The 12226-nt window shown below is 54.3% G+C and overlaps 1 protein-coding gene across 1 annotated transcript in view; it reads left to right on the forward strand.

Moving 5' to 3' along the window:
• The window catches only part of SLC43A1 (solute carrier family 43 member 1), a 318420-nt gene that overhangs the window by 206788 nt on the left and 99406 nt on the right, over positions 1 to 12226 (forward strand). The window contains exons 6-7 of the mRNA XM_078674204.1: positions 7403 to 7495; positions 9732 to 9865. Coding sequence (XP_078530330.1) covers positions 7403 to 7495; positions 9732 to 9865 — 227 coding nt within the window. The remainder of the gene's footprint in view (positions 1 to 7402; positions 7496 to 9731; positions 9866 to 12226) is intronic.

Genomic DNA, 12226 nt, shown 5'->3' on the forward strand with positions numbered 1-12226 from the left:
CGTGCCCTTGTGATAACATTTCTGAACAAACTTTGCTCCATGTTATCCTTTTTTCTAAATTTTATTCTTTTGAGTAGGCTAGATCCTCCATTACCGAAACAGAATTATTGGAAATGACAAAGGAAAAGGAGAAACCTGTTTGGAAACTAAACCCAAAGGGATACTCCCCAACCAGATAAGGATTATGGGGCAGTGACGGTACAAACCGTTGAAACAAAGGTCTCCCGAAACTCCTTATACATAAGCTTCGCGAAATGAGGATTAAAAAAAAACAACAAAAAAAACTCCCAAAAAAACTTTGCGCCATGTTATCCTTTTTTGTAAATGTTATTCTTCCGTGAGGAAATTGCGTCTGCTCCCTGTGCTGAAAATTCTTGGGTTCCGTCAGTGTCGTCCCGCCCTTTTTGGCATTACAATATCTAGATGATGTATATAGCGTTTCTAGGATGGCTTTTTTCCTGCAAAAGGTTCTTAGTTTAAGGAAACAAATCCTTATCTAAACGTTCTTTTAAAATACAGTGACAGTATATAAATTTGTTTTAATGATTTTAATATGAACCTGCTTCATGTATAGTATCGTTATTACTTTTTAACTTGAGATGAACTGACAATTTAATAACGACTCATTCCCCATGGAATGTTAAACATTTCTTACTATAATGAATTTGACTTTTTAATACACATGTAATGTTGTAGTAAGTATATGTTTTATGTGCTTTTATGATTGCTTGTCAACAATCGAATAAAGCTCACTTTTGATTTGATTTGACATTAAAGTCAGGTTTTGTAATCAAATAAAGACTAACATTAAAAATACAAATAACACAGAAAATTCACCAGTTGTACTTTAATGAACTAAACTAACTATAACATGAGCCCCTGCTCGAAGGTGATGCCGGCCTTATGGGTGTTACACGTATCTGATTTGTGGCTGCCACATGAGCCGAGTCTGTCATTGGGACTCTCTTTGGGCTGAAGTGTGCATTTGTGAGCTCCCATTTTGTATGTTTATGGCCTTTTGCTATAATTAGACTGCCACGTCGTCCTCTTACCTCTGAACCCGAAGATGGCGCCCCCTTCCCTGATCTGGAGGATCTACTGAGCATGGAAATAGAAATGGGCCTGCTCCCTTCCCAAACTATGGTGGCCATCTTGGATGGGTCATTCATTTTACCTATACTCACACTCCTGGTCCCTGCTTTGTTTGCCCAATAAAATAAAATAAATAAAAAAATAAATAAATAAATTAATGCATTACTATGATGTCACATATTACATCACACATGACATGTTAAATGACATCACTTAAAACATTCCAAATCATAAGTAATGTGATCCCTGATCTGATGCAAACATCTCCAATGCTGGTTTAATTCACAGACATGAGAAAGGCCACGCCAGGCCCCTGGAGTGAAGACCAGAATCCCCCCCCCTCACTGAAGACAGGGCCCAACAGTCACTCCCCCACCCTCACTGAAGACAGGGCCCGACAGTCACTCCCCCACCCTCACTGAAGACAGGGCCCGACAGTCACTCCCCCACCCTCACTGAAGACAGGACCCAACAGTCACTCCCCCACCCTCACTGAAGACAGGGCCCGACAGTCACTCCCCCACCCTCACTGAAGACAGGGCCCGACAGTCACTCCCCCACCCTCACTGAAGACAGGACCCAACAGTCACTCCCCCACCCTCACTGAAGTCAGGGCCCGACAGTCACTCCCCCGCCCTCACTGAAGACAGGGCCCGACAGTCACTCCCCCACCCTCACTGAAGACAGGGCCCGACAGTCACTCCCCCACCCTCACTGAAGACAGGGCCTGACAGTCACTCCCCCGCCCTCACTGAAGACAGGGCCCGGCAGACCCTCCCCAAACCTCACTGAAGACAGGGCCTGACAGTCACTCCCCCACCCTCACTGAAGACAGGGCCCGACAGTCACCCCCCCGCCCTCACTGAAGACAGGGCCCGACAGTCACTCCCCCACCCTCACTGAAGACAGGACCCAACAGTCACTCCCCCACCCTCACTGAAGACAGGGCCCGACAGTCACTCCCCCACCCTCACTGAAGACAGGGCCCGACAGTCACTCCCCCACCCTCACTGAAGACAGGGCCCGACATTCACTCCCCCACCCTCACTGAAGACAGGGCCCGACAGTCACTCCCTCACCCTCACTGAAGACAGGACCCGACAGTCACGCCCCCACCCACACCCTCACTGAAGACAGGGCCCGACAGTCACTCCCCCACCCTCACTGAAGACAGGGTCCGACAGTCACTCCCCCACCCTCACTGAAGACAGGGCCCGACAGTCACTCCCCCACCCTCACTGAAGACAGGGCCCGACAGTAACTCCCCCACCCTCACTGAAGACAGGGCCCGACAGTCACTCCCCCGCCCTCACTGAAGACAGGGCCCGACAGTCACGCCCCCGCCCTCACTGAAGGCAGGGCCCGACAGTCACCCTCCCCCTCTCTGAAGACAGGGCCAGGCAGCCTCCCCCCTCACTGAAAACAGGGCCCGACAGTCACTTCCCCCCCCTCACTGAAGACAGGGCCTGACAGTCACTCCCCACCCTCACTGAAGATAGGGCCCGACAGTGACTCCCCCGCCCTCACTGAAGACAGGGCCTGACAGTCACTCCCCCTCCCCCACTGAAGACAGGGCCCGACAGTCACTCCCCCACCCTCACTGAAGACAGGGCCCGGCAGTCACTCCTCGCCCTCACTGAAGACAGGGCCCGACAGTCACTCTCCCACCCTCACTGAAGACAGGGCCCGACAGTCACTCCCCCGCCCTCACTGAAGACAGGGCCCGACAGTCACTCCCCCGCCCTCACTGAAGACAGGGCCTGACAGTCACTCCCCGACCATCACTGAAGACAGGGCCTGACAGTCACTCCCCGACCCTCACTGAAGACAGGGCCTGACAGTCACTCCCCCCTCACTGAAGACAGGGCCTCAAGGCACCCTCCCCCCCTCACTGAAGACAGGGCCAGCAGTCACCCCCCCCCCCTCACTGAAGACAGGGCCCGACAGTCACTCCCCTCCTCATTGAAGACAGGGCCCGACAGTCACTCCCCCGCCCTCACTGAAGACAGGGCCCAACAGTCACTCCCCCACCCTCACTGAAGACAGGGCCCAACAGTCACTCCCCCACCCTCACTGAAGACAGGGCCTGGCAGTCACTCCCCCCCTCACTGAAGACAGGGCCTCAAGGCACACTCCCCCCCTCACTGAAGACAGGGCATCAAGGCACCCTCCCCCCTCACTGAAGACAGGGCTCGACAGTCACTCCCCCCCACTCACTGAAGACAGGGCCCGACAGTCACTCCCCCGCCCTCACTGAAGACAGGGCCTGACAGTCACTCCCTGACCCTCACAAAAGACAGGGCCCGACAGTCACTCCCCCCCTCATTGAAGACAGGGCCCCACAGTCACTCCCCCACCCTCACTAAAGACAGGGCCCAACAGTCACTCCCCCGCCCTCACTGAAGACAGGGCCTTACAGTCACTCCCCCGCCCTCACTGAAGACAGGGCCCGACAGTCACTCCCCACCCTCACTGAAGACAGGGCCCGACAGTCACTCCCCACCCTCACTGAAGACAGGACCCGACAGTCACTCCCCCGCCCTCACTGAAGACTGGGCCTTACAGTCACTCCCCCACCCTCACTGAAGACAGGGCCCGACAGTCACTCCTCCGCCCTCACTGAAGACAGGGCCCGACAGTCACTCCCCCCTCACTGAAGACAGGACCCAACAGTCACTCCCCCACCCTCACTGAAGACAGGGCCCGACAGTCACCCCCCCCCCCCTCACTGAAGACAGGGCCCGACAGTCACTCCCCCACCCTCACTGAAGACAGGGCCCGACAGTCACCCCCCCGCCCTCACTGAAGACAGGGCCCGGCAGTCACTCCCTCACCCTCACTGAAGACAGGGCCTGACAGTCACTCCCACCCTCACTGAAGACAGGGCCCGACAGTCACTCCCCCACCCTCACCGAAGACAGGGCCCAACAGTCACTCCCCCGCCCTCACTGAAGACAGGGCCCGACAGTCACTCCCCCACCCTCACTGAAGACAGGGCCCAACAGTCACTCCCCCACCCTCACTGAAGACAGGGCCTGACAGTCACTCCCCCCCTCACTGAAGACAGGGCCTCAAGGCACCCTCCCCCCCTCACTGAAGACAGGGCATCAAGGCACCCTCCCCCCTCACTGAAGACAGGGCTCGACAGTCACTCCCCCCCACTCACTGAAGACAGGGCCCGACAGTCACTCCCCCGCCCTCACTGAAGACAGGGCCTGACAGTCACTCCCTGACCCTCACTGAAGACAGGGCCCGACAGTCACTCCCCCCCTCATTGAAGACAGGGCCCGACAGTCACTCCCCCACCCTCACTAAAGACAGGGCCCAACAGTCACTCCCCCGCCCTCACTGAAGACAGGGCCTTACAGTCACTCCCCCGCCCTCACTGAAGACAGGGCCCGACAGTCACTCCCCACCCTCACTGAAGACAGGGCCCGACAGTCACTCCCCACCCTCACTGAAGACAGGACCCGACAGTCACTCCCCCGCCCTCACTGAAGACAGGGCCTTACAGTCACTCCCCCACCCTCACTGAAGACAGGGCCCGACAGTCACTCCTCCGTCCTCACTGAAGACAGGACCCAACAGTCACTCCCCCACCCTCACTGAAGACAGGACCCAACAGTCACTCCCCCACCCTCACTGAAGACAGGGCCCGACAGTCACCCCCCCCCCCTCACTGAAGACAGGGCCCGACAGTCACTCCCCCACCCTCACTGAAGACAGGGCCCGACAGTCACCCCCCCCCCCTCACTGAAGACAGGGCCCGACAGTCACTCCCCACCCTCACTCTCACTGAAGACAAGGCCTGACAGTCACTCCCCCCTCACTGAAGACAGGGCCCGACAGTCACTCCCCCGCCCTCACTGAAGACAGGGCCTGACAGTCACTCCCCCACCCTCACTGAAGACAGGGCCCGACAGTCACTCCCCCGCCCTCACTGAAGACAGGGCCCGACAGTCACTCCCACGCCCTCACTGAAGACAGGGCCCGGCAGTCACTCCCCCACCCTCACTGAAGACAGGGCCTGACAGTCACTCCCCCGCCCTCACTGAAGACAGGGCCCGGCAGTCACTCCCTCACCCTCACTGAAGACAGGGCCTGACAGTCACTCCCACCCTCACTGAAGACAGGGCCCGACAGTCACTCCCCCACCCTCACTGAAGACAGGGCCCGACAGTCACTCCCCCCTCACCCTCACTGAAGACAGGACCCGACAGTCACTCCCTCACCCTCACTGAAGACAGGGCCCGACAGTCACTCCCCATCCTCACTGAAGACAGGGCCCGACAGTCACTCCCCCCTCACCCTCACTGAAGACAGGACCCGACAGTCACTCCCCCACCCTCACTGAAGACAGGGCCCGACAGTCATTCCCCCGCCCTCACTGAAGACAGGGCCCGGCAGTCACTCCCCCACCCTCACTGAAGACAAGGCCCGACAGTCACTCCCCCACCCTCACTGAAGACAGGGCCCGACAGTCACTCCCCCCTCACTGAAGACAGGGCCTGACAGTCACTCCCCCACCCTCACTGAAGACAGGGCCCGACAGTCACTCCCCCACCCTCACTCTCACTGAAGACAGGGCCCGACAGTCACTCCCCCGCCCTCACTGAAGACAGGGCCTGACAGTCACTCCCCCACCCTCACTGAAGACAGGGCCCGACAGTCACTCTCCCACCCTCACTGAAGACAGGGCCCGACAGTCACTCCCCCACCCTCACTGAACACAGGGCCCGACAGTCACTCCCCCACCCTCACTGAAGACAGGGCCAGCAGTCACTCCCCCACCCTCACTGAAGACAGGACCCGACAGTCACTCCCCCACCCTCACTGAAGACAGGGCCCGACAGTCACTCCCCCCCCTCACTGAAGACAGGGCCCGACAGTCACTCCCCACCCTCACTGAAGACAGGGCCCGACAGTCACTCCCCCACCCTCACTGAAGACAGGGCCCGACAGTCACTCCCCACCCTCACTGAAGACAGGGCCCGGCAGTCACTCCCCCACCCTCACTGAAGACAGGGCCCGGCAGTCACTCCCCCGCCCTCACTGAAGACAGGGCCCGACAGTCACTCCCCCGCCCTCATTGAAGACAGGGCCCGACAGTCACTCCCCACCCTCACTGAAGACAGGGCCCGGCAGTCACTCCCCCGCCCTCACTGAAGACAGGGCCCGGCAGTCACTCCCCCGCCCTCACTGAAGACAGGGCCCGACAGTCACTCCCCCGCCCTCATTGAAGACAGGGCCCGACAGTCACTCCCCCGCCCTCACTGAAGACAGGGACCAGCAGTCACTCCCCCACCCTCACTGAAGACAGGGCCAGGCAGCCTCCCCCCTCACTGAAAACAGGGCCCGACAGTCACTCCCCCACCCTCACTGAAGACAGGGCCCGACAGTCACTCCCCCACCCTCACTGAAGACAGGGCCCGACAGTCACTCCCCCACTCTCACTGAAGACAGGGCCTGACAGTCACTCCCCCACCCTCACTGAAGACAGGGCCAGACAGTCACTCCCCCCACCCTCACTGAAGACAGGGCCCGACAGTCACTCCCCACCCTCACTCTCACTGAAGACAAGGCCTGACAGTCACTCCCCCCACCCTCACTGAAGACAGGACTCGACAGTCACTCCCCCCCACTCACTGAAGACAGGACCCGACAGTCACTCCCCCGCCCTCACTGAAGACAGGGCCCGGCAGTCACTCCCCCACCCTCACTCTCACTGAAGACAGGGCCCGACAGTCACTCCCCCACCGTCACTGAAGACAGGGCCCGACAGTCACTCCCCCGCCCTCACTGAAGACAGGGCCAGACAGTCACTCCCCCCACCCTCACTGAAGACAGGGCCCGGCAGTCACTCCCCCACCCTCACTCTCACTGAAGACAGGGCCTGACAGTCACTCCCCCACCGTCACTGAAGACAGGACTCGACAGTCACTCCCCCCCACTCACTGAAGACAGGACCCGACAGTCACTCCCCCGCCCTCACTGAAGACAGGGCCCGGCAGTCACTCCCCCACCCTCACTCTCACTGAAGACAGGGCCTGACAGTCACTCCCCCACCGTCACTGAAGACAGGGCCCGACAGTCACTCCCCCGCCCTCACTGAAGACACCCCCTCCAGGTCGCGTCCCCCCTTACGAGAGGTTGATATACCCAATGCTCCTTGGTTGAAGTTAGCTCATGCATGCCGTGGGTACCCGTGCCCTCCAGGGTACCACGCAGAGGCCATCGCTGGCGCTCGCGCATGCGCGCTGCAGGCTGTGCATGCCACCCTCTCACGCGTCCTCCTGTCGCTCTCTTGCAGCTGCCGAACATGTTCGGGAACCTTCGCTCCACCTTCATGGCGCTGATGATCGGCTCCTACGCCTCCTCCGCTGTCACATTCCCCGGAGTAAAGGTGAGTCCCTCTCTCCACTTTGTGTCACCTTCCCTCAATGTCTCTCTCTGACCCCGCCTCCTACCCGTCCACCCCTCTCAGAACATTGGGGCATATTTACAAAAGAAGTGACGCATAGTTGGCTTAACGCCGCGCTCCGCCACTTCTGCAATGCAGGGCTGCACCGTATTTGCAATACGGGGCAGCCCTGCGTTTCTCCCTGCCCTGGCACTAAATGTAGCAGCCTAGCGCCAACGCAGAAACCTTGCACCGTAGTGCAAGGGTGTCTGCGTGCAGGGGAAATTGTTTATGTGCAGGAAGGTGTCCCTTCCTGTGCATAAACAATCTGAAATGGCCTTTTGTAACTTCTACGTGTGCTGCTTAATGCAATAGAATTTGCAACTCGTCTTTTATTTTTAATGATTGTTTTTGTGCAGAAAGGGTCACCTTCCTGTACTTAGAAAATCAATGGCGTTTCGCTGTTTCCATGTGTGCTGCACAACGCAGCACATTGAAACAGCAAAAATGAGGAGAAATAAAGCATTTCTCCTCGTTGTGCCCCATTGAGACCATGTTTCACTGGTCTTAAATTTTGGCGCTGCCCCTTATTCACGCTGCCCTTGTAAATATAGGGCAGTGTCAAAATTAATGGGTGTTGTGTCGGGATGCGCACCACAGCACCCGTTGCCTGCCCCTTTCACGCTGAGCTCTGCGTGAAAGGGGGCCTTATTGACAAGGCGGCGTAAAGCCACGTTAAGTGTCTTGGCGCTGCCTTGTAAATAAGGCAAAGCCCCTATCGCCATCACAACATCGAGAAATGTGACGTTCCAGTGGCGAAAGGGGCTTGTACATATGCACAATTGTTTCTGAGTCCACTGTGTGTTACTCTCACGCTCTCCTTCTCACTTCCACAACTTCAACCCCCTCTTACTTCACCCTCTGCACCCTTCTCACTCTGCTCCTGTTTCCTTCCCACTTCATGGTTTCTGACCTCTGTGACTCACCTGTCTCTTTCTCTCCCCTTTGACCCAGCTTTCTCTCCTGTCTCGCCCCTCTCTATGGGCCCGATTCACAGAATGAACTTAAAACTCAATCCTGAACGTACTAGTATTTTGGCATTCACAGAATGAACTTACTACTTTTGGTATTCACAGAAGTTAGGATTTTGTCTTAAGTCTGTCTTAAAGACAGACTTAAGACAGACTTAAGACAGACTTAAGACAAAATCCTTACTTAAGTTTGTCTTAAGTCTGTCTTAAGTCTGTCTTAAGACAAACTTAAGACAAAATTCTAACTTCTGTGAATACCAAAATACTAGTACGTTCAGGATTGAGTTTTAAGTTCATTCTGTGAATCGGGCCCTATATTTCGTTCTCTCTCTCTCTCTCTCCTCATTGACCCCTTCTCCCAACTCTCTCGCTCTTTCTTTCCCTGCACTCTGTTGGTCTATATATTGTCCGTCTCTTCTCTCTCTCGCCTTTGACCCCTGTCTCTATGAGTTTCTTGTCCTGTACTCTGTGTCTGTAAATTCTGCCTCTTCTCTCCCTCTCTCTATCCTTGACCCCTGTCTCCCCTTTGTCTCTCTCTCTTTCTTTCCCTGTACTCTGATGGTCGGTGGCTCTTCTCCCATCTGCCTCTCTCTCTCGTTCCCTGTACTCTGTAGATTGTCTCTCTCTCACACTCTCTCTCTCTCTCTCTTTCTTTCGTTCCCTCGCCTGTATGTCTGTAAATTATGTCTCTTCTCTATCTCTCGCCTTAGACCCCTGTCACTCATCTGTCTCTCTCTCTCTTTCTTTCTCTGTACTCTGCTGGTCTGTGGATTCTCTGTCTCGCCTCTCTCTCTCTTTCTCTTGCTTTCTACTCTGCTGGTCTGTACATTGTCTGTCTCTTCTCTCTCTCTCCTTTGACCCCTGTCTTCCATTTCTCTCTTTCTTTCTTTCTTTCTTTCATTCTTTCTTTCTTTCTTTCTTCCATTTCTTTCTTTCTTTCTTTCTTTCTTTCTCTCTTTCTTTCTCTCTTTCTTACTGTCTTTCCCTCCACTCTATTGGTGTGTATATTGTCTGTCTCTTCTCTCTCTCTCTCTCTCTCTCTCTCTCTCTCTCTCTCTCTCTCCTCTGTTGATCTGTATATTGTCTGTCTCTTCTCTCTCTCTCTCTCTCTCTCTCTCTCTCTCTCTCTCTCCTCTGTTGATCTGTATATTGTCTGTCTCTTCTTCATCTCTCCTTGACCCCCCTGTCTCTGCTCTCTACCCCCACAGCTGGTCTACGAGGCTGGGGTCTCCTTCCTCGCCATCATGCTGGCCTGGTCGTGCCTCGCCTGCCTCATCTTCGTCAACTGCCTGGTCAACTGGCCCAAGGAGTCCTTTCCGGCCCCGGAGGAGGTGACGTACACGTGAGTACACCGTACACGTGAGTACACGTGAGTGCACGTGAGTGAACCGAGGACCTGAACTTAAACAGTTCTGCTGCTCTCAGGAGATTTTGATCGTAGTTGTAGACACGGAGTCCTCCGAAGTCTTCGGAGGTCGCTGGGTTGCAGGACGGGTTGTCTTTTGGTGCAGGATCATCGAGGACTACAGACAGGCCGGTAGAGCTGGGGCCAAGTCAGTTCATCTCTACAGGCTTCCCTGCTTGTGCGATGCTGTAGCTCTTCTTAGGTCGTCAGAAACTGAAGATCAGGGCTCCGGGGGGCACCTAAATGCTACATTCAGGGGTGTTTAAAGTAGGCCTGGGCGACAAATTCCGTCCAACTCGCGGACTTCGCAGAATTTTGGGCAATTTCGCGTTCTCTGCGGAACGCGAAATTGCCCAAAATTCTGCATTCCACAACTTCCCGAAATTTTTTGCTTGTTCGCGTTCTCAAAATGCGTGTTCACAAGATATTTCCCCCCGAGCACCCAAACACGATCGCGAACAGTAAAAAAGCATCGCGAACAAGCAATTCCGTATGTTCGCGGAATTTCTGCGTGTTCGCAGAGATTTTTCACCGTTTCGCGGAGATTTGCGTAACGCGATTACGCAAATTCCGCCCACCCCTAGTTTAAAGGGAGTGCTAGGTAGGAGCCAATGGGCTACTTACCTTAGGTCGCACCTATGGCTTTGCCAATATGTTTTAGCTATGGTGTTTCAACACCTTTGTAGGGATGATATCATTGCGCAGAGAGAGGGAGAGCAGGACTCGTGCTTGTTTTGGACGTTCTCGAGGCGCACGGCTTGCTGAGGCTGCACCTGTTCTTTATGTTGCTGCTGCCTCTGAAAACAGCCCCCATGCAGAGGCAGAGCAGCCGTGACGGCACCAGAAGCGAGCGCACTGAGAAAAAAGAAAGACACATGGCCTCCCTATGCGGCCACAATGCTTAACAAGCATTTGCAATGCAGTTGGTCTCGCATTTGCGAGAGTTTAAGCTATTGGCATTGTAAATAACAATGCCTTTTATGTATCTGTCTGGAAAAACAACACATAAATAAAAGGCATTGTCATTTGCAATGCCAATAGCTCAAACTCTCGCAAATGTGGGACCTTTTGCATTGCAAATGATTACTTTTTATGCAGCTGAGTGATGAAATTTGCACAGCGCTTGTGCTATTTGTATGAGCAAGCTGACAAAAAAGAATGTTACTGGGTGTAATGAAACCGGGGCTTATGTAAAGCGTAGGAAATCGCTTTGTATAAAGCTGAAAAAAAAAGCAGTGGTAAAAACAATATACAGCAGAAAGAGGTCTCGACCTCGGAAGGGTAGTGGGGGCGAGCAAGTGGGAGCGGTGAGATGGTGCTGGGCTTGGCACGGGTGATCCGGGATTAGCCAATGGTGGCTGCACGCCTTTATGTGCAAAATGCGCGCCTCCTCACTCCAGGTGTGCGTCCGCCATTGGCTAGTACTCCAGTAAAAAGAAAAGATGGCGGACGCTATAGTGAAAACAGACCGCTGTGGCAAAGTAAATAAAGAAAGGAGCACTACCGCGCTGGCAACGTAAATATGGAAAGGAGTGCATCTGCTATAGTCAAAGTGGACTGCACTGCCAATATAAAAAAAGAAAGGAGTGCGTCCACTATAGTAAAAGCGGACCATGCTGGCAACGTAAATAAAAAAAGGAGCGCGACTGCTATAGTAAAAGCGGACCATGCTGGCAACGTAAATAAAGAAAGGAGCGCGACTGCTATAGTAAAAGCGGACCATGCTGGCAACGTAACTAAAGAAAGGAGCGCGACTGCTATAGTAAAAGCGGACCATGCTGGCAACGTAAATAAAGAAAGGAGCGCGACTGCTATAGTAAAAGCGGACCGCGCTGGCAACGTAAATAAAGAAAGGAGTGCATCCATTATAGTCAAAGCGGACTGCGCTGGCAACGTAAATAAAGAAAGGAGCACAACTGATATAGTTAAAGCGGACCACGCTGCCCCAAAATTAAATGACGATGAAAAGGTGCAAGCTGGTTTTATGAATACGACGCAGCTGCCATTAGTAAACAAGCTGTTTTTGTAAATATGACGTAGCTGCCATTAGTAAACAAGCTGCTTCTGTAAATATGATACGTCCGCCATTACTAAATACTATAAAAGCGGGTGCCGCGCTGCATTACAGGAAAGCATATTGTGGGTGGAATAGGAGAAATCATTCATGAAAACAGTGCTCATGGACTAAATATAACATATCTAGTAACATCACAAGTAAAAGGGCCAGTCCTCATGGGAGGCTCCAAATGTAGGCAAGGCGGTACTAAGGAGGGACTAGTAAGCCTGTTCATGAATCAA

Source organism: Lissotriton helveticus, chromosome 1_1, assembly GCF_964261635.1.
Source record: "Lissotriton helveticus chromosome 1_1, aLisHel1.1, whole genome shotgun sequence".
NCBI lineage: Eukaryota > Metazoa > Chordata > Amphibia > Caudata > Salamandridae > Lissotriton > Lissotriton helveticus.